General features: G+C 44.0%; 1 protein-coding gene across 1 annotated transcript in view; it reads left to right on the top strand.

Annotated features, from left to right (window-relative positions):
• The window catches only part of ush2a (Usher syndrome 2A (autosomal recessive, mild)), a 1183552-nt gene that overhangs the window by 929286 nt on the left and 231566 nt on the right, over positions 1-22700 (top strand). Inside the window, exons 54-55 of the mRNA XM_078556364.1 lie at positions 5453-5661; positions 13589-13799. Coding sequence (XP_078412490.1) covers positions 5453-5661; positions 13589-13799 — 420 coding nt within the window. The remainder of the gene's footprint in view (positions 1-5452; positions 5662-13588; positions 13800-22700) is intronic.

Raw genomic sequence — 22700 nt, 5'->3', positions numbered from 1 at the left:
CTGCCACTCTGCCAGTGCATGTTACCCAGACAGCCCAGACTGCAGCCATCCATGCTGAGGTGGCACAGTCAGAAGCTATGCCTTGTAGGGTCAGAGTTGCATGAGGCTGTCCTACAAGTCTGCAGTCTCCCTCACCAGCCCTGCTGCAGTCACTGAGGTAGCACCACGTAGGAGCACTAGGACAGGCAAAGGCACGCGAAAAATAGGCTCAGGGAATGCACAAGGCTGAATAGTTGACTATTGCAATAGTTGACTAATGCAAACTAACATTGTTTGATTTATAAATTTGGCTTGGAATGTTTATTTTGTCGTTCTTTTTAGTTTAGCATTGTGGCCAAGCAGACACAGTGATGGCCAATACAGAGGGAAGGTAAGGTATAGGACTGGTGGTAATTGAGTTTGTGTTCAATGACACCGCAGTCAGGTGAGTCAGTCATAGCCATAAAGGTTGCTTTTTCGCCTTCCCCTTATTCCTTGTCCTCCTCTTTAGCTAGTCGCTGTATAGCTGGTGGCAAGGGCTGTTCCCTCACGCTGGTGAAGCTGTGCAGCTTACAGCAGACTATGACAAATTGTGACAGTGCTCTGCTGAGTCCTGCAGGGCTTATCCAAAGTAGCTCAGGCAGCAGAAGCTTTGTTCCAGCACTCCTACCCTGGTCCATTCTATCACATTTTGTGTAGCAGCATGGCATTCATTATATGCATTCTGCCTATATGTGTGTGTGTGTTGTGCATGAGAGCTAGGAGCCATGTGGTCAGTAGATCGCCCTTGTTACCCAGTGCCCATGCTCTGATTTGCCATGGTGGCACAAATATAGATGATACATTGGATTGATGCAGAACGAAGGCATCATGGCTCCTGCCAGGATGCTGGACATTGGCCTGCATGCTGCATTGTGTATGGTTGCTCACCAGCTGGAAATTGAGGAAATAGATTCCCTTCCGGTTGTGCATGTTTCAGAATAGTGCCCACAAAGCAGCCTGCCTGCAGTTAATGAGATCCTGCATTGTGGGGTAGCCTGTAGTCCTCACAAAGCTGCATGTTGCCTGCATTCACTTCTCTCTGGCAAGAGAAAATGAAATGTATTCAACTCTTTTGGAATGCAAAATCTCAATGACTTCCGTTATTCAACAGTGAGTGGTGAATTGAGAGATGTTGCAAATATTGCCTGCTCAATCTTGGAAGGAGCCAGATGTATAAAAGTTCATGACCATTGTCACCTTCACAGCTATTGGCAATCCTGTCCTCACCTTGCCCTGAGGCTGCAGTTGTGGCTGTAACAGGCAGATGCCAGATTGCAGTGAGGACCTCTTTGGAAACATACTGACACACTGTGCCTCACTGACTTTCAAGTAGGAGCATTGCACCCTGAACACCCTTGTGAGCTATGGCCCCCTGCTGAGATCCCATCTTCTCTTCCCTCTTCCAACATCTTGACCTGCTCCGTGTTGTCTCTGCTCAATCTCCCTGTCATTCTGTATTCCAAAGGGGATGCAAATCCTTGATCTCTGCCTCAGAGGAATTGGTTTCTGTAGGATCCTTCAAGTTGGGACATAGCATGTGCCACACTACTCTCTGTAAATTTCAGCAGCCAAAACAACTCTACCTTGCCTGTAAACATTTCTACAAAATGGCAGCAAGGACCAGGAGAAATCAGTTGCAACTGATCTGAAAGTAGCCGATCCCTTTAAATAGTGATGATGGATTGGTGGGGGTGGAATGGGGGCGGGGGTTGTCCTTCTGTAAGGAATTTGGTGTGATAAATAAATTGACAGCAAGACCATCAAATTGTAGCAAAGTGGTGGTAAGATTTATTAAGCATAAAATATGACCTAACAAACTAGGCAGTAATTAACACAGCTTAACAGGTTATACCTCCCGTTTCAGCTACAGACAATGGAGCACGAAAAGCCGAGACTGGATTCATCTTGTGGACTTCTCAAACATCTGTAGTTTTTGTAAACTTCTGTAATTTACTCAGACTTCTGTCTGTAGTTCTCTGATCCCGAGTTGGAACAATCCCTTCTCTTTGGAATTTTCTTCTCCCTGCTGCAACGAACATGATTTCGACCTCCTTTCTAATACTCTAAACAGTTCATTAGTTCCTCCTTTACAAACCATTTGAGGCAAGTGACACCAGGGCACATAATTGATCATTAATTGGTCCCTGCCACCTGGTCTTAATTTATAACATTCCTAAGTAAGAGAATTCTCACACATCCAGGCACCTTATTAGTTATGTATTGGTTTTGACCAGTTCAGCACAGTTGCATGCAGTTACAAGCAAATCGTATGCAAGCTGCTGAAAAAAATAAAGCATAGAGAACATTATCTCTGCCTGTATACCTTAGAAACCTTCCCTCTCACTCAATGTTTCTTTTTGACCCAGCTTTGTCATTTGATGTGTTAGGCCAAGTATTGCTGGAGTGGGGCATCTTTTGGGGTACCATATCAGTTAGACTTTTGTGCTTCTATCAGCTTGAAAGTTTATTGCACCATATGCAGCTAGAAGTGCAAGTGTAATGGTAAAGGCAATGGAATATCAAGGACCTCAGTGAACAGCGAGACCAATGCTGTAATAAAAGCAAAATACTGTGGATGCTGGAAATCTGAAATAAAAACAGCAAATGCTGGAAAAACTCAGCAGGTCTGACAGCATCTGTGGAGAGAGAAACAGAGTTAACATTTCAAGTCTAATGTTTAACCAATGAGATTTAAACCTTATACAAACAGAGCATGGCCGAGAAGGAATGTGGACCAGGTACTAAAAGAGAAACAAAGGCCGGGATTTCATGTGCCCGCCAGCATCGGGCATGTTCGGTGGCGTGAGCGGACAATATGGCACGATCGGCTTCGTGACGGCATGAAACCAGTTTCCGATTGTCCGCTCAGCCCGCCTAAAAGTGATGTGGTACTGTCTGTGAAGCCTGGCGCTGATGACTGCACGTGCAAGGTAGGCTGTTCCCTGCCATCGGACTTCAGGAAGCTCATTGTAATGCATTAGCATATCATTATTAGGCCTGCCCGCTGGAATCATACCAACAACCACCCCCCTGCCACACCCTGCTGGATCGTTTGTCCCGCCGATGTGTTTTACAACAATAAATAAGTGACATGCATGTGGCAGGTTGCACTTCACTCGGGACTTCAAGGTTTGTTTGCCTGCCTTGCTTCGGTCAGCATTCACAGTCATCAGCGTCAGGCTTCACAGACAGCACCACATCACTTTTATGGGGGCTCATGGCAGGTCTCTACCTGCCAGATCAGCCATATGTGGGTGGCTTTTCAATGGCTGCAGGGCCAGGGCTTGCTTGGTGAAAGAAGGGAATTGGCCTCAGGCAAGGGAAGAGGCTGCAGGACAAGGGCTATACTAAGGAGGGAGGGTAATCCATGGTGTATGTAGGGGGCACAAGTGCAAGTGGCCTCAAGATGGTAATGCCTGAGGATGCAGTCTTCAGAGGAGGTGAGGCCAAATGGACATGTGAGGGTAAGTGTGTGAGAATGGATGGTGATGTCTCTTGAGCTGGCAGTGAGTAAGATGCCGGTGAATTGTTATAGGTTTGAGTGTGTGAGCTTAGAGTGATGAGATGGCTGCCATATCCTACGGGTGGGGTCATTCATCCTCTATTTGGATGGCCAACCTCATCAGTGCGGCATTGGCACTGATCACCACTGCCATTGCCTACCAAGCTGTAGTGGTAATATAGCTGTCCCTCCTGCAGCCAGAGCTGGGGTAGAGGACATCACAGCGGGCCTCCACGGCATCCAAAGGGCACTCGAGGACTGCAGTCTTCTTGCCTTTCAGGGTCATATCTTCTTTGCTGCAGTCCTGGGCTGAAAGTACTGAGCGTGGCTGTATTTTAAACGTGGTGCCTGGCGTGATGAAACAGTGAGGTAGTGGCGTGGCGGGCAAATGAAAGCTTGCCTGCCATGGAGACTGTGTGTTTCCTGGGAATGCATAAATAACGTGACGGGCTTGTGACAATACGGCACGAAAACCCGCCAGCTCGGCTGGTGGGTAAAATGTCGTTTTACCCGCCCACTACCGCACTTAGTGCAAATCTGGGACGATTCTGCCCAAAAAGAGAAAGAAAGAGAAATTAGATTGAGTGAGGAGAGATGGAAACAAAAAGTAAAAATTAAAAATATTATGTTTTAAAAATCTCTGCAAACAATTTACCACCTGAAAGAATGTGATTTTCCTGTTTAAATTGCTCAATTCCTCTGCCAGAGAAGTTCCCTGGCACAGCATTAAAATTTATCATGTTGTTAAAAGGGTACTTACGCAGTAATTACCGGACTTAACTTTCTGTGGCACGTTTAATGGGCAATTAATATGCAAATCCAGCAAGTTCTAAAAAATAATGGGGAAGCTAAGGGTGAGATGGTGTTTGTACAAAGCAAATGGCAGAACAATGTAAATTGACCACCAAGTTCTGGAGAGCCACAAGACAAGGTGCATCTATAGCCCCCTCAATTTGCTGGCCAATTTGCACATAAATAACTGTGTGGGTCATTAAGATGCCATTATTTTTTTCAGCAAGATCTGGCCCAATATCTGACACTGTAACTGCAGTGTACCATAAAGGTAAAGCACTTGATTTCGAAGTTCAAGTCTGGAATATGTAAATATTAAAATTGTCTTAAACGTAGTGGCTATTTGATATTAAGAGAAGAGAAATATCTTGTTACTATCATACACATTAGTAACTCCACTACCTAACATGTCAGATTATATATAGGTTACAGTGTATCAATACACAGGTTAATTCCTAAATAAGGAAGATTTAATGTACTTCTGTTGAACACGGTTGATGTATATTCAACAACTTGAACCACAAATAGGACTATATTGTAAAGCAGATGCCATTACCAGAAAGTTTTCATAATTTTGTAGATTTTAGTTTTGTTTAATCAAGATAATTTCTTATTTCCCTAAAATCAAATTCAAAAAAATATATTCATTTTAAAAATGTGAAAATTTCAAGGCTGTAATGATGTCAAGATACAGATGTCAAATGATGCACTTGACAAAAGTCAAAGTTTAATAGATATTCAAGGCTATTTTAGAAAAAAATGCCTAGTTGCATATGTGCTACTCATTCAGGCTGAAGTGATGCACTCTGGGAATAACTACCAAACCACACTCTGCAACATCTGCTCTCTCTAAGTGAGTTAGCACACGTCAGACATCTTTATGTCAGAATGCTGCAGTGATGGATGCAGTTGCTGAAATGTTGCATAAAATCTGGTGTGTAGTTCTGGCTGTTAAGTGAAATTGCTATTTAAATTAATGGCGCTGTCATAGTTTATCTGTGCAAAGAATGAACACTGATTAGGGTATTAAGCAATTAGCAATTTATCATACTGGAACAAGCTTGATAATAATTAGAGTGGCATTGCTGTACCAAAGGTGATTAAAAAAATAAAATTTGTTGTTTTCCATTGTGCTAGGGCTGGTCTGTTGTGGGCAGGACCTGGTGGATGCATCAATTACCCTTTGCTGCATTGGACCTGATGGGTCAAGGAAATCCCATATCATTGATGGAGCCCAAGTCAAATGCTGTGGTACTGAAGTTATATCCAGCAATGAACAATGTTGTAATGGGGTTGGTTATAATCCCTCAGAACAGACCTGTGTTAACAGAACTTCAGATGGAAAGGTAATATATTTACTTTGCTTTGTCATTCATACATGCTGAATTCACTATTACTTCACATTGTGATCAATATAAACAGTTCAAAGTTTAATTTCTTTTTGCATGGACATATATACATTATTTGCCTTGGCTGCTGATAAAAACACTCATCTCTCTGTGATTCTAGATTTCAAAAATCTTTTTGGGCTGCGGTTGCCGATGTTATCAAAATAGCCCAGTCTCCTAATCATTTAATCTACAGTAATATAAACAACAAACTTCCCTAGCAACCTTTTTTATTTTGTATCATTTATCCATCAATTCCATTAAAGCAAGGAATAGCCCGTAATTTTCTTTAGTCCCATAAAAGCACATCTTATCCAAATTTCCCAAAGAGAACTTTGCACTGAAATCACAAACACATATATGGAGAACCTGTTTAAAAATGACAAATATAGTACTTCTTTCCTCATGATGTAAGAAGATAAAATGAGAGAATATCATCATTAATTTATTGTAAAAGGTAGTTAAATCCACCTCTCACAATAAGATCAATCACTTTATTCTGTTTCTTTTGGTGGTAAAGTTTGAGCCATTCCTAAACCTGATATTATGCGGTGCCACTGAAATTTAAATGTTTGGTGTTTTATGCTCAGAGGAATGACTGGACAGGATTCCCGCCCCCCCACCCCCATCCCCAATTTTCTTCTGTCCTCTCCTAAATGCATTGGCTCAAGTTGGCTTCCAGTTGCAGCCATGCTGCCCAAACACAGCACCTAATCCAAGCCATCATTCTTCATGTATCAAACTAGAAGTGATTGTTGGCAGGTTATTTGACAACATGAGGCATCACAACAGTCTCACTTCCTATGTTCACTCCACCATCCAAACTTGGACATATCAAGTAAGTAATCAGGAGCAGGAATTTGGGCTGATAATTTTCATTTTTGTAGCCCAAGCCTGCAGTAGTCAATTCTAGTTCCTCTGCTAAAATCACATAAAACTGCGTAAGATCATCTTTGTTGCATATAATTACATGGTTAGTTTGCCTTAGAGTTACCTCAGACAGTGCATTTACCCAACAAGTCACTGAAGCTGCTTGATTTCATTCTTGTGAAAACAGATGAGATGTGGGAATACAATAGCAGAAAAGTGACAAAGTGATTCATAAAGTATTTTATTTAAAAACAGATTGGTATCACTTAATTTTAAGTGTGTGCTGTCATGTAATGCTTAATGCCTAACAAAGCCTCAGTGCTCTAACTATAAAAAATGTATAGTTATTTAATAAGATTGAAATCACACTTTATGAATAATGAAAATATCCTTAATAAAAAGGTGGTACACCGCAACAATTAATTAGTAATATTTCCGTAAAAATGTAAATACAAAGCAATCCTGCTTTATAAATGTTTGATAATGTGTATGACAAGCGTTATTAATTTGTAATAAACACTGGTTGTAAATCATTTAAAAATGTCTTCCTATTACATTTAGGTCCACTGTTGAAGGCTTATCTTGTAATCACAAATTTTAAACAGATCCTGTTATTATTCCTTTTATGTGGAGGGAACTATTTGTAGATGTAATAACTTAGATGTAGTTTTATCATTGCCAAATGGCACCAGTTCACTTAAGTGTATATGCGCAAACTAAATACACAGTTTCTCCATGATTATGGTGTTGATAATGTGTTAGGCATTAACCATTATACTATAGGATGAAGGGTGCAGCATTATTAGGTCTGATCTACATTTTATGGCAGATATGCCTCAAAACAACATTTTTTTTTTTTAGTTTCTGTGCTCATTCTTCCCTCTCCGAAAGTGGCAGTCACTTACAAGCTGTCTGTATCCAAAATCCCGACCTTATGAATTAGGCATACTTTCAGCAGCATTTCAATATTATAATAACATGACCTCACATTAGGGTGCACAGTCAGGCACAGGCACACACAGTGGTCCTGATGCAGACCAGTGATCTCAGCACTGCGGCTTGGACCACATTACTGGTGTCATATTGCTTTAGACCTGCAGTACCAACACCTCTAAATTTACCTTCTGTGAACCTTATAACTAGAAGCCCTAACTGTCAGCTCACCACAGAAATCAGCAAGGGAACTTCACAAAAAACCCTCTCAAATGATAGTCCAAAAAAAAACTCTGTTAACTCCTGTTTTATTACTCGCTCTGATTTGCTGAGGTATCTTTACCCACTGTCGCAAATACAAGAAAAACATAGTCACCATGAAACATATCCTCAGATTCCTGATTCAGTTTAGTTTCCTAACACTGGTCCATGAGTAGAAATGGGAAGTCTCACATTCTTAGTGAAAGAAACAAAAATATCCTCCACATAGTTCAAATTATAACAGAGTAAAGTTATTTTGTCTAGTCTCTAGGTTTGGATGTTCAGTTTTCTGTTCTGTCTCAGGAGTTATAATTTGAGTGGGATGCCTCAATTTTGCAATCAATCCCTACTACCAATTATGCCATATTGATAGAATGCAAAGTATCAGATTTTGCTTTAAATATATATCACATCTTACTATTATAAGAACATATTGACTGCTGACAAGTGAAGTGATGTTGTTTTGCCACAATCTGATGGCTGCAAATATGATCACATCATTCTTATAAATATTCAAAAGTAGTGGCCATTACCAATCAATAACATGTTACACAGAATTATAAAGCATTTATAAGCTACTTTTAATTCAGTACTGAGAGGTTTGCCGAAATGCAACATATTATATTGGTTTAATTACTCTAAACATTTCAGTCATTTATAACAATCCTGTCATACTGTTGTTAAACTGTAATTATCAAACCATACAGAAATTAATAATTTCGTCATAAGAATTTCCTAGGGCAGACATTCAAAATAAAGTTGTGAGCTAAAACAGCGCAACAATTACATTTATTATGAGCTAAGGAGTAATGCTTGAAGAGGCTATGCATCTCCAGACTGGCTGTCATAGATCTGTGTAGACATCTGTAACACAGTCCATTGGCCCAGGAAGCCAGCCTTTGTTAAGCAGTGAAAAGTCACCACCATTCCTAACTTTGTTGCTTCAGGGTTCCTCCAGACTGCAACAGGTGTTATTTTTGGCAACAGTCATTCTGCAGTCCATATATGCAAAAAACAGTTCACTAATGCCATATTTGTAAGGACCAAAGGCTACAGCAGTTTCCAATAGACATTGACAAGTGTAATGTAAGGACTTCCCATGAATGCAGGGTGTCATAGATTGCACACATGTAACCATCAGGGCACAGGTACCCATTCCTCCTATCACCTGCCTGAAAACTGTTAGTTAAAATCCCCCATTAAGTATTCCCAAGAGATGTTTAACCTGGCTCCCTGAATGTCAGAAGTGTCAAATAATTTATTGAATATAGTATGAATTCATAAGTAATCTCTGGAGAAAATGATTAGTCTAGTGAGTGATAATTTGCAAACACGAAATTGCTCCCAATTTTAATTTCCATTGACTTCCAGCTAACAGAGAAACTCAGAACTATTAATCAAATTTGGCCGGAATGCTTCCAGCCAACTCTGCCAGTATCTGATTTGGTAAATGCAAATGTCTGATCAAGTAACAGTGCTTCTTAATCAGAGGTCAGGTGTCACCCTTCCTCATGTGGCTGTAGTGGCTAGCCAACTGGCAGTTTATGGGTACCTGAAGCAGAAATGCAGAAGGGGAGGGTTTTGTGAGGAAAAGTGGGATGGGTAGAAAGTGACCAGTCCAAGGTCACACCATCTGCAGTTTGCAGTTCATGCCAGCTTACAAGATGAGGGGGTCAGGTATGATTTGAGATGGGGTATAAAGCAGTAACATAGCATCGTCCTGAAGGTTCTTAGTGATGCTGAATGCAATGGCCTCACTCACAGCTGGCCCCATAATGCGGAGCGCCTTTGCCTCCAGAGGAGCTAGGTGATGCAGCCGTGCCTGTCCACTGTTGGATCTGCGCTGCTCCCCATGGTTATGTGCCACCTTATCCTGCATGAGAGAGAAGGAAGAATGTCAGTGAGTGTGTTGCAATGTGATATGCCTGCCATAACTAAAGAGAAAGAAGCAGTGTGGAGTGGGTGTGAGACTGGAATCATTGGTAGGTGTGACATCAGCCAGTCAGGCTGCGTGGCATCATGATAGTGTCAATTTAACATGTGCAGGCAAACACATCATCGGAGAACACGGGGAGTTGCCTACAGGTAAGCCTGCACCTGGAGAAACAACATAGTCATTACCCACTTGAATTTCACATTCTGTGACTCTCCTTTCCCCTTCTAGACGAATGACTTCAGCACTGCAGCAGAAAACTTGGGGGCCCTTTCTTTTGCTTGTAGTTGTATTTCCTGTGCGTTTGTTTCTATCAAAGTCTTCCACATCTGCAGTAATTTCTGTACAATGAGTGCAACTCCTCTTTAAGAGAGACAGACTGATTTTAAGAAACGCATTATGATTCCCACACCTGAAAACGGGCTTTAATGACTTTTCTCCTCATGGTGTTTAAACAGAGATTCACTACATGTGATATCATGAAATGGCTGAAAGCACTAGGTAAAGCAAAGGCTATGGGCCTTCACAGTATCCTGGCAGTAGTACCGATGACTTGTGCTCCAGAACCAGCCATGCCCCTAGCAAAGCTGTTCCAGTACAGCTAGAACACTGGCATTTACCTGACAGTCCAGAGAAGGTTCATTAGGTTGATCCCAAATATGGAGGGATTTTCTTATGAGGAGAGATTGAGTAGGTTGGGCCTGTACTCATTGGAGTTTAGAAGAATGAGAGGCGACCTTATTGAAACATATAAGATTCTTAGGGGGCCTGACAGTGTAGATGCTGAGAGGTTGTTTCCCCTTGTGGGAGAACCTAGGACCAAAGGGCACAATCTCAGAGTAAGGGGTTGCCCATTTAAGACAGAGATGAGGAGGAATTTCTTCTCAGAGGGCGGTGAATCTGTGGAATTCTTTACTGCAGGAGGCTGTAGAGGCTAGGTCGTTAAGTATATTCAAGGCTGAGATAGACAAATTTTTAATCAGTAAGGGAATCAAGGGTTATGGGGAAAATACCCCCATACAGGAAAGTGGAATTGACGATTATCAGATCAACCATGATCTCATTGAATGGCGGAGCAGACTCGATGGGCCAAATGGTCTCCTTCTGCTCCTATGTCTTATGGTCTTAATATGGAAAATTGCCCATGTATGTACTATCCACTAAGAGTAGGACAAATTCAATATAGCCAATTACTGCCCCATCAGTCTGCTGTCAATCATCAGCAAAGTGATGGAAGATGACATCGACAGTACTATCAAGTGGCATTTAGAAATCAATAACCAGCTCACCAATGCTCAGGTTGGGCTTTATCAGGGCCACTCAGCCCAAATATGGACCAAAGAGCTGAGTTCAAGAGGTGAGGTGAGAGTGACTGTCCTTGATATCAAGGCAGCATTTGACCGAGTGTGACATCAAGGACCCCTAGCAAACTTGAATCAATGAGAATCAATGAGAAACTCTCCACTGGTTGGAGTCATACCAAGCACAAAGGAAGATGGATTTGGTTGTTGGAGGCCAAACTCCTCAGCCTCAGGATATCGCTGCAGGAGTCGCTCAGGGTGGTGTCCTGGGCTCAACCATCTTCAGCTGCTGCATCAATGCCTTTTTCTCCATCATAAGGTCAGAAGTGGGAATGTTCAATGATGATTTCAGCCAGTTCAGCACCATTCCTGACTCCTCAGATACTGAAGTAGTCCTGGACAGTATTAAGGTTTGGGCTGATAAGTGGCAAGTAACATTCATGCCACACAAGTGCCAGACAATGACCATCTCCAACATGAGAGAATCCAACCACCTCCCCTTGACACTCAATTGCATTACCATTGCTGAATTCCCCATTATCAACATCCTGGGGGTTACCATTGACCAGAAACTGAACTGGACCAGCCACTTAAATACTGAGGCTACAAGAGTAGGTCAGAGGTTGGGAATTCTGCCGTGAGTAACTCACCTCCTGACTCCCCAAAGCCTGCCCATTATATACAGCAAGGCTTAGGCAACATTCAGGCTTGACCACATGAGTGCCAGGCAATGACTATCTCCAAAAACATAGAATCTAGCCATGTCCCCTTGACATTCAACAACATTACTATTGCTGAAACCCTATCATCAACATTCTGGGGTTACCATTGACCAAAGACTAAACTGGACTAACCATATAAATACAGTAGCTACCACAGCAGGTCAGAGGCTGGGAATTCTGCAGGGAGTGACTCACCTCCTGACTGCCCAAAGCCTGTTCAACATCTACAAGGCTCAAATCAGGAATCTGACGGAATACCCTCCACTTGCCTGGATGTGTGCAGCTCCAACAACACTCAAGAAGCTCAACACCATCCAGGACAAAGCAGCCCAATTGATCGGCACCCATCCACTACCTAATTATTCACTCCTTCCACCACTGATGCACGGTGGCAACAGTGTATACCATCTACAAGATGGACTTCAGCAAATCACCAAGGCTTCTTTGACAGCATCTTCCAAACCCACAAACCGTATCACCCAGAAGGACAAGGGCAGCAGGCACATGGGAACATCACCACCTGCAAGTTTCCCTCCAAGCCACACACCATACTGACTTGGAATGATATTGCAGTTCCTCTGCTGTTGCTGGGTCAAAATCCTGGGACTCCTTCGTAACAGCACTGTGGGTGTACCTACATCAGATGGACTGTAGCTGTTCAAGAAGGCAAGCCACCATCACCTTCTTAAGGGCATTTAGGGATGGGCAATAAATGCTGGCCCTGTCAGGGATTTTCAAATTCCATGAAAGAATAAAAAAACAGAGATCAGAACATGGATATTAGATATTTTAGATAAGAACAGGAAATATGGAAGCACATAGAGGTAACTGAGCATCTAATATAGGCTAAAACCTGTTGACAGACTCATCATCCCTATTGATTTAGTTTTAATGAAGACTTCTACCTGAGATGTTAGTTTCCCTTTTCAGATGCTGACTAATCTGTTGTCTCACTGGCCATTCCTATTCAAGAAGAGAATAAAAGCAATTAACAGAAAATAAAGGAAGAACATAATTATACTAAGAACATAAAATAAAACACTCCAAGTTAATGTTTCTTCTGTTTCTAATGTACGGAAACAGATTGGATTGGACCTGCAAATAAATCTACTATGTGGTTTCCAGCCCTGGTTTGTTCGGGAACTACAGTGAAGGCACAAGATCCAGATTTCAGGAGATAACTTGGATGGGAAAAAATAAAATAGGAGTTAATATACATCAGGAAGTAGCGTTATGTAAAACTAATCATCAATTTTAAAATCCCAATGCCAAGAAATTAGTTTGAGTCCTTTGGGTTCAAACTTGGTTTTGCACAATCAGAGCCAAGAGGCCCGAGCATTAATGGATGTGCTTCAACAGGAAACCCACCTGTGCAAAGACATTAATGTCAGGCTGCCTGCCTTATGTCCAGTGGGCCTCAGGCAAGTGCCAGGTGGGGGTGAGAGTAGGCGACTGGGAAGGGTGATCAGTATTCCTTTGTGCACTTCTATCCTTCTTGACTTTATAGCTGCAGGGTTGCTGAAGAAGACACCCGGCCTGCTCATTGCCAACTAAATTATCAATGGGGTCCAACAGATTTATGGGGCCCATCGACTCTTGGGGAAGGACCCCACAAATTCAACACCTGGAAAAATTGGGCACAGGCCATCCCACCACTATATCAGTGTGCAGCCCACTGGTCAACACTCATGCATAAGTACTATCAGTATTTGCAATTTTTGCACTCTTCTCACTCATTCTATGCTAACACTCTAAAAAAACAAAGATTTTGTAGAAATACCATTCTTCAAAATTTGTATCTTTTTATATCTATTGCTGCCCTACCAGACCAACATAATGACAAATTTAACATTTTAATCCAACAGAGAGACTGTGGCACGAGTACTGAATGTTCTCTATCCCAGAAAGCCAGAGGATATTGCAACAACTGTGGTTTCAACTCCAGTGCTCATATTTGCACCTGGTCAGAAAAACTGGAGGTCCCTACTGCAGTGAATAAGGAATTGAGCGAAAAGCTTTGCTTTTGGCCAGAGGAGATCATTAACACAGGAGGTCCCAGCAGCCATACATTCTCAGGTATCTAAATAAAACTGTATTATTTATTTCTTGTCAAATGTTTTCAATTAATATACTGGGAATTTATTTTATAGAACAAAATGTAATTATCTTTCATTTTGCTCTTTATGTTATGCCTGTATACCAGAAAACAAAAGCCCTACAAGTCTTAAGGACTTAATATTGTGCATAAAGGCAAAACGTTCAGGTTGCCACTTTACTAGAAATTGCTAAAGTGATACAATTAAATATGCCTTCAGGTGCTTACATGTCTTGCAATGTGTGTTAATACAAAGCTACTTGGGTTGCTCTGTGGATAGTGCTAATTTAGCATATGAATACATAAGGAATCAATGCAAATCTCATGCAGTTGCAACATGGGACTCAGGAAATTGCAGTATTCTCAGTTTGAGAAGTTCTTATTGGTTCCAAATTTGTATACGGTCCACAACAGAACTGTTTACACTGAAACTCTGCTAAAAATTGGGACACCACAGTAGCTTTGTTCGGCTGTCAAAAATTAAATATATGCGACTGCAGGATTGTTTAGTGCAGAGAGTTAGCACACTATACTTTCACAGCTGGGAATTGGGATTTACATCCAGTCCAGACAAGTCTCTGTCTCTTTTGTAGCTGCTGCCGGCTGTTAAGTTTATGTTTGTGTTTTTTTTGCACCATACTCTGGTACCGCTATATGGCTTCTTATGAGAATTGAAGTATAATGTTACTATTTTTAATTGAAGCCTACTGTTGCTATTTTTCTTTTTTAACTAATTTGATGCAGACACAGATTTCTCCATTTACCTAACTTACTGTAACAGTAGTAAGGCTCTGCCTGGTCTCCCAAAGGATGCATCATATGATATTGCTGAACTTATTCTCCAGTCTCTGACCACAATAATCCAAAAAAAATCAATACAAATAACATTTTGGAGATTCCTTTTTGTGTAGGACTAGCAAAATTTAGTTATTCAACTTGCAAGTTCTTTATTATCTGCTGGTGACTTAATGGCAGCCTTGAGTTAGCTTCCTCGGTCATGGACTAAACCATACTATGTCGTTCCTGAAATATTTTAGATTTATAAACTACCAAGAGACTTTGGGTTGGATTTTCGTTTCCCGATGGAGGTGGGAATGGGGTCAGGAATGTAAGAAACTTAGGATTTTTGGCTACAAATTCCAATTTGCAATGCCTTCCCGAGCCTGCAGTATTTTTGTGTAGCCTTCTCACGGGTCGAAAGGCCTTGAGTGCGAGCCCTGCACGTACCCCTTCTGAGGGTGGGTCATCATTGTGAGGACCATAGGAAATGTGAACTTGTTTTCCCACACTATGCTCGTGTGCTGGTACACGTTTTAGAAGCCCTAAAAAAAAATGCCAGGTTGAGACTGTATGACCACTGGGAGAAGCCTGCTGAGGAGTCTGGAATGTTCTTACAGTAAAATGTTAAATGTTTTGGCACCTTCAAATGTCACATTATGATGCTGTGTTTTAATGAAGATGTGTTTTAATGCAATGATAGATCATAGGGCTCTACCCTGCAAAGATAAGTTGACCATTACATTAACCACCACTGTGTAAGTGTTGACATACATTACAGTACTCTTACAAAGGAAAAAGTGGAATAATCCATTCAAAACTGTAGAAAATTGTGCTGGAAAACTCTCCTGTATGTTTTGGGCTGAGATTTAAATGCCCAGAGTTCTTTTACTTTGGAAAAAAATGGTCCAGGCGTTGGAAGTAGAAAACAAATCTGAACACCTACTCCGCTCCATCGATTGATAGGAAATCTGCTTTGAAATGGAAATGAACATCACCTGCAGTTTAAAAAAGGCCATTTGATTTTCGGTTTCAATGGACTCCATTGTTTACATTTCGCAGGGTTTGTTTTAATAGCTAGGGCTATTATAAATGCTTGGCTGAGTTTCAAAAGGCCCAGAATCATTTAACTCAGCAGGAGGCTATGTTCATCTTTTGATTGACAGTTTTAAGAGATTATTAAAGGATTATCAATTGTTGATGTGATAAGTGGATAAATAGATTGACTACTTCAGCAAATTTAAATTTTTTTGGGAATGATTTCAATGAATGAGAGTTTTATTCAATATGAAGTTCCTTTGAAAATTGCACTTTATTAGATTGTCAAAATATTATTTTTTGATGTCCATTTCAAAGTCACCCTGGTGTCATGAGAGGTTTGAGGGGACATAGAGGGTGCCTGTTGGGTTATGGGGGATATTGGGAGACATGGTGGGGTATGAGGGGCATGGGGAGTATGAGGGGACATAGGGCCACAAGGTGGCATGGGGGATTTGAGGGGACTTGGAGTGGGTGTGGGGATGTGTAGGGGTGAGTATTAGAGCGCATAATAACTGTTTTGGAGAGCTGGTCTGATATCCCAGTGAATCAAGGCAGGCCCTTTGAACCAACCCGCCTCAGCACCTGCGTTCCTCCAATGCTGTCTCAGGACTCAGAAAATCAGAAGCCTGCTTGCCAACATCTCCAGAAGATGAAAATATGGCAGGTATGGCCAGAGGTGATGGGCTCAGTTTTCCGAACTCGGGAAATGACACAGCTCGCATTTCTCAAGCCCATCACAAAAATCCAGCCCTTTATATCTATTGATTGTATACAGTTATAGACATAGAACAACACATAACTAGGAGAATGCTGCAACTAAAACAAGACATAGGAAAAGTTGAGGGTGTTTGCAAAACATAGCCCAGGCTGAGATTGCTAGAGTTGAGAGTGCAGGTCATGTGGTTTGTCAGCATTATCTCAAAACCAAGATATGTTATGTCCTTGAAATATAATCTGACCTGCTTTTTCCTTTGTGATATGCAAAAGTAATGGTTGTGGAGCTCTTATATCCTACATAAGTAAACATTTTTTGCAGGTTTTTAATGTAGTTAGATAAGCATTGATGACAGTATCCTGCAGTCTAATCACATGGTATGATTTGATTTGAGCTGATATTATAACATGTAAGGATAAATTCAGCATTCACACACTTCCAATGGGGAGCTGATTCAAAGCAAAATGGATCAAAGAATTAGTGCAACAATGCCTTATCTCTGACATGTCTTATCTTCAAGGGTGGATTTCCACTGGGAGATCAGCAGTGCTGAAGTATGCTTACACTTTGAACTTTAATGGTATCAAGTTTTACTTCATTGTCTTTATACAGAAGCATATTATATTATATTAAGACATCAAGCATTTTGGATAATACAGTCCAGTAGTATTAATATCAATTCTGTCCAATATTGGTATTGCTGATATTCATATGAAGACATATTTACTGTGCTTCTATTACTGAAATATAGCAGTATGTTTCTTGACACAAATATAATTCAAGCTGCAGTACTCTTGTAGTATGTCATTCAGTGCGAACAATGGGACTTTCATTTCACTTAATGGTAAAGCAAATGAAGAGGTATGTTTCTGTTCAGTTTTTTCAGCAAAAAATAGGCACAAGCATAAGGTTATATTTAATTTTTGACTAAATATAATAAGCCATGGAAGATATAACTCAACATGAGTTGTACATATTATAATACTAGCATTGAAGCTTTCCAACACACTCCTGACTGGTCTCCCACATTGTACACTCCGTTATCTCCAGGTTATCCAAAATTCTGCTGCTTGTGTCATAACTTGCACTAAGCCCCTTTCGTTTATCATCTCTGACCTACATTGGTTCCTGGACAAGCAAGGTTTTAATTTTAAAATTCATCCTTGTGTTCAAATCCCTCCATGGCCTCACCCCTCCCTATCTCTGTAATCTCCTCCAGCCCGGCAACCCTCCAAGATATCTGTGTGCTCATCTAATTCTGGCCTCTCGAGCATTCCTGATTTTAACCACTCCTCCATTGGTGACCTTGCCTTCCGGTACCTGGGCCCTAAGCTCTGGAGTACCTTCCCTTCATCTCTTCGCCTCTCTACCTTGTTTTATAATGGCCTGGTTTTCATGGAGCAGTGGAGACTCTGTGGACCTCCCAAAGTAGTGAGCAGGACCTGGATCTGGAAGTCTCAATCCTGTTTCTGAAAAATCCCAATTTTGCCAGTAGGAGAAAGGGGCAGAGTGTGATTCACACATGAGGGAAACCCAAACTCAGCAGGACCATTTGAACTCCATACTGAGTTCAAAAAGATGCTATTTTCGCTGTGGCACAGGGGTTTAATCCATAGTGTGAGAGTTATGAATTTTTAGAGCAGACATAAACACTCTTGAAGGCTGGAGAAGGTCTGCAGGACTGTCAAACTGTGAAGTTATTTGAATCCCTCCCTTTAAAAATTTTTAAAATCCAGCCTGCCCATGACAGTGATAGATGAAAAAGAAACTCAAGCTGTGAAACTGTTTAAATTTCCAACCCTTTAAAAGTTAGAACAAATAGGCTGCCTGTGTCAGTGAAAGGTAAAAAAAAATCTGGGCTAGCAGTTAAAATAGCTGCTTGTTGATATTACCCTCAGAGCCATCGTTATGTCATAAGGCAGAATTTTCTGTCTGTCGGACGGCCCATGAGGGAGTAGGCATGGGTGGGCACAGACCCGATCACGGGCGGCGATCGGGTCTGCAACACCATTTTATGCGGGCGGGCCAATTAAGGCTCTCCCAGCATGAAACACGGCTTCTGAGGACAGCGGGAGCGGGCGGGCAGCGATGTGACTGCTATAACAGCCGGGTCTAATGGCGACCCGGCGGCCTGTTTAAAAGTGCTGCTGCAGCCTTGCAAAGGCTGTCAAACATGTCTACTGGAAGGGCTCCCCAGAGCGCTGCTGGTGAGCAGGCCAGGCAGGAGGGAAGGGCAAGGGGCCACTGTGCCCCTTGTTTCTCAGACGATTGCCTTGCTGCTCTCCTCGAGGTGGTGGCAGCACGGCGGGAGGTCTTTGTATCCCAGGACAAGAGGAGGAAGCCCCCCCACATGACCAATCGTGCCTGGGAGAAGGTAGCAGAGGTAGTGAGCTCCCGCGACATGGTGCAGCACACCTGGATCCAGTGTCACCAGCGCTTCAACGACCTGTTGCGCTCAGGAAGGGTGAGTACCATGTTGCCATTGGTCAGTGAACCCAGCACGTAGGCTTTCCCCCCGCCCAACTCTGCGTGCAGTTACTGCATTGAATCATTGATGGCATGTGTCCTTCGTTGGGTGGGCCACCAGATATTGGCCATGCCAAGGTCACCCTTAGAGGGTGGTGAAGAGATGGGTTCTGCACCCGCAACATGTGGTACAGTGACACCCACATTACTGTTTTGGGGGCAACCTGGAGGATCTGCACCTAGGCACAGTGCTGCAACTGCAAAACATGTCAAAGTCAGGGTGTTGACATGCTGGGAGGGGAGCTTCCAGGTGGCGGGGAACCAACCCATCTGCTTCCCTTCGCGTTCCACGTGCTTGCGCCTCCTTGCTTTGCAAGGTTGGACCGTGTGGTGCCAAATGTGATGTAGGCTGTATTTGGCCAAGGCGGGGGGGTGTGGGGGTGGGGGGAACAGGCCTGGCATCTTTGTGTGAGTGTGCGGCAGCTGCGAGGTGAGGAGGCACTGGAGCCCTGCAATGTTCCAGTCTGGTTGGGGTGGGACGGCAGCGAAGAGATTCCAGGTACAAGTTGCACGAATCAATGCTCTTTTCTCCTTTTCAGGAGAAGAATGTACGTAATATTGCTGAGCAGTTGAGGGAAGGCCGGCCCAGTTGGCCATCATTTCCAGGTTCGAGCAGGAAGCCCTCGATTTGGAGATGTGCCATGCGCCCAGGTCCACCTGTGTCGGTGAGGCTGGGGTGCCATGGGCAGGTATGTTAGCCCAGCACTGAGGTCACCATTAGTGTCGCAGCAGCCATGACACTGCTGAATGTTCAGTAATTGAAGTTTGCAACATGGCTTGAGCATTGATTATGGAAGGGTGAGCGCAAAATGATCCGGGGGATAGGGATGCACATTGACATTGTCTCCACGTTAATTAAACAAATGTCCTTGTTCTCCCTTTCAGCATCACCGGATCAGGGCCAGGGGGAGGAGGCACAGGGGCCCCCTCTCACACCTGAGGGTCCTGAAGTCTCTGACCCACCAGCGTCACACCATCTCTGCCAGGCAGGCACCAGCACAGGTACTAGCACCCCAGTGGGAATTAGATCATCGGCTAGTGTCCCGGGGCACAACAGTGAGGGCACTTCACAGTTGCTGGAGGAGCTGGCGGAGACAGAAAGTGCCCATAGCGCCAGCAGACGGAGGTCTGCAGGGGACTAGGCACATGCTCTGACGGCTTGGTCTCCATGGTGGAGGAATCCACGCAGACCCTTACCAATGCAATGAGCCTCATGGCCGAATGCCATGCTTCCTCCATGGAGAGAATGGCGACTCTCATGGAGAGGCTCCTCCAGGAGACCAATCAGGGCTTCCTGGGGATGCGCTCGGACCAGCAAGCCCTCACATCGGCATTGGCCTCAGCTGGTCAGTGCCAATGTGGGAGATGGTCTGGGTACCAAGTTTCTCAGCTCGGTGCCCATCCATCTACGGTGAGCAGGGAGGTCCGAAGCGACCTCATGTCGGCGCAGCTGCTGCCTGTCGTCTCTGCGGGCTTCTCTCAGGGCGTTCCGGATGAGGGCAGCAGCTCCTCTGCCCCTCTGCCATTGACCGTTGCATCCGATGAGGCTGTGACGACTGGGGAGATGCCAGCTGTGGAACTGGCTGCTCCCTCCCAGGCAGAGCCAGCACAGGCTCCATGGGCCAGAGGACGTCCGCCAAGGTCATCGAGGCCAACAGGACAGCACAGTGAGCAGGCTGTCTCAGATGCCAGTGCCAGCGAGGAGACAGCACCTAGACGTAGCACCCGAAAGCTAAATTTAAGGCACCTTAGGCACACCACAGGTTTCTCACTGGTGCTTTTGTGTTGCCCCGCAATGAGGTCATGATTAGTTGGTGTGGTGTTTAACACCTTTGTCATTTTGTTTCCTTAAGATCATTTTGTTATATCATTAAATTTAGACATGTGACCATGGCTCAGGGTGCCTCTTTTCCTCTGCAGGTGGATGGTTACCCATTATGTTATGAGTGGGTTGTATCTCTATAGAGCTCTATTGACTTGACCCTTAGTTAATGTTCCTATCCAGGCAGATGTAGCACTCAGATATCGTGAATGGAACCTGCAGCACAGGCTTGTGTTGGAGGTCTATTTGTGGTGTTCCAGCTGAAGGTTTGTTGGATTAAAGCATCCCGGGTGTCCCTACCTCCCTGGAGTATGCCCGGGTCAGCATCTACCCCCTCAGCATTTCCCTGTGCGTGCTCATCCTCAGACTCACTGCTGGACTCGTCATGTGCAGCCGCAACAACTGCGTCTACATCTTCTTCATCCACAGTGTCGCCCCTTTCCAGCGCAAGATTGTGGAGAGCGCAGCATGCAACCACTATCAGTGACACACGATCTTGGGGTTACTGGAGTGTGCCCCCTGAACGGCCCAGGCATCGGAAGCACATCTTGAGAAGACCGATGGTTCTCTCCACCACACCCTTTGTGGAGGCGTGGCTCCTATTGTACCACTGCTCAGCTTCTGTTCTTGGATGGCAGAGAGGCATGATGAGCCATCTTCTGAGGGGACCTTCTGTCACCCAGCAGCCATCCATCCGGTCGGGCTGGAGCACTAAAGAGCCCCGGCACTTGGGAGTGTCTGAGGATGTAAGCATCGTAGGAGCTGCCTGGTGCCTGGGTACCTTGCACAAACTTGTAGAATCAACATCCTGTGACCACACACTATCTGCACGTTCATGGAGTGGAAGCCCTTCCTGTTGACGAAGGCACCGGGCTCACCTGCTGGCACCTTGATGGCCACATGTGTGCAGTCTATTGCACCCTGGACGCGGGGGAAGCCGCAATTGCCATGTTGCCCCTGGCTCACTGTGTCAGGCTGGCCTGGTCCCAACGGTAGTAGATGAACGTCAATGCATGCCTGAATAGAGCGTCTGTCATCTACTTGACCCAAGTGTGGACAGCTGATTGGGAGACATCGCAAAGATCACCCACCGAGCCCTAGAAAGAGCCACAGACATTGAAGTTGAGGGCAGCTGTGACCTTTAGAGCCACTGGCATGGGGTGCCCACCCACACAGTTAGCAGAGATCTCAGGGCTTATCATCTGACAGATAGAGTTGACTGTCTCCCTTAAGAGACAGAGCTTCCTTTGGCACTGCACCTCAGACAGATTGAGGTACCTGCTTCGCCACCTGTATACCCTGGCAGCAGGATAGTGGCATGTTCTGCGGCCCCTTCCACCTTTGACTTCCTGTTGGCCCTGCACCCCTTGTGCCTGCACCTGTCCTCTCAAAGGTGGCTCCTCTGGAGGCTGAATGTGCACTCCTGGCCTCCTCCCCCTCCTGGCCCTCCCTTCCTCCTCAGAGGAGGTGCCTCCAGTGGAGAACACAATTCCCATTCCCATGCTAAGGGAAGGCTTCCTTAAACCTGCAGGCCCCAAAAAGGATCTACATTGCAGAGTGCTGACCTGAAGGTTGTGAGTCCTGTCCAAGCAGCTGGTATGAGTTTTGAAGTATTTCTGCTCACTCAGACAAGTATCAGAAACTTTCAAAAATAAATATCTGACTCAGCACATTTGCGGCCCCACTGACCCCTCTTATCCCGCCCGTGGATGACATTTATACAAATGTGTCCTACCCACCTGCCCATTGCGTCCATGTGACAACCTGCAGATCGCCGTCAATTGTTGCCTCAAGGGCCTTAAGTGGCCTGTTAAGTAATGGCGGGCGTGCATCAGAGATCATTACACGCCCGCCCACCAAAATATCGCAATGGTGCGCCCTGCACGCCAACAGGAAAATTCTGCCCATTATTAAAGCTTGGCTGCTTTCCAAACTCTATAATTGCCTCTGTAGGGTATCCTAAGTTCACAGTTTGATTGATGGTTCAAAGAGTTAATTAGC

Source organism: Cetorhinus maximus, chromosome 14 (assembly GCF_964194155.1).
Source record: "Cetorhinus maximus chromosome 14, sCetMax3.hap1.1, whole genome shotgun sequence".
In the NCBI taxonomy this organism is placed as follows: Eukaryota; Metazoa; Chordata; class Chondrichthyes; order Lamniformes; family Cetorhinidae; genus Cetorhinus; species Cetorhinus maximus.
The sequence above is the reverse complement of the archived record's forward strand: the minus strand, read 5'-3'. Positions and strand labels throughout refer to the sequence as shown.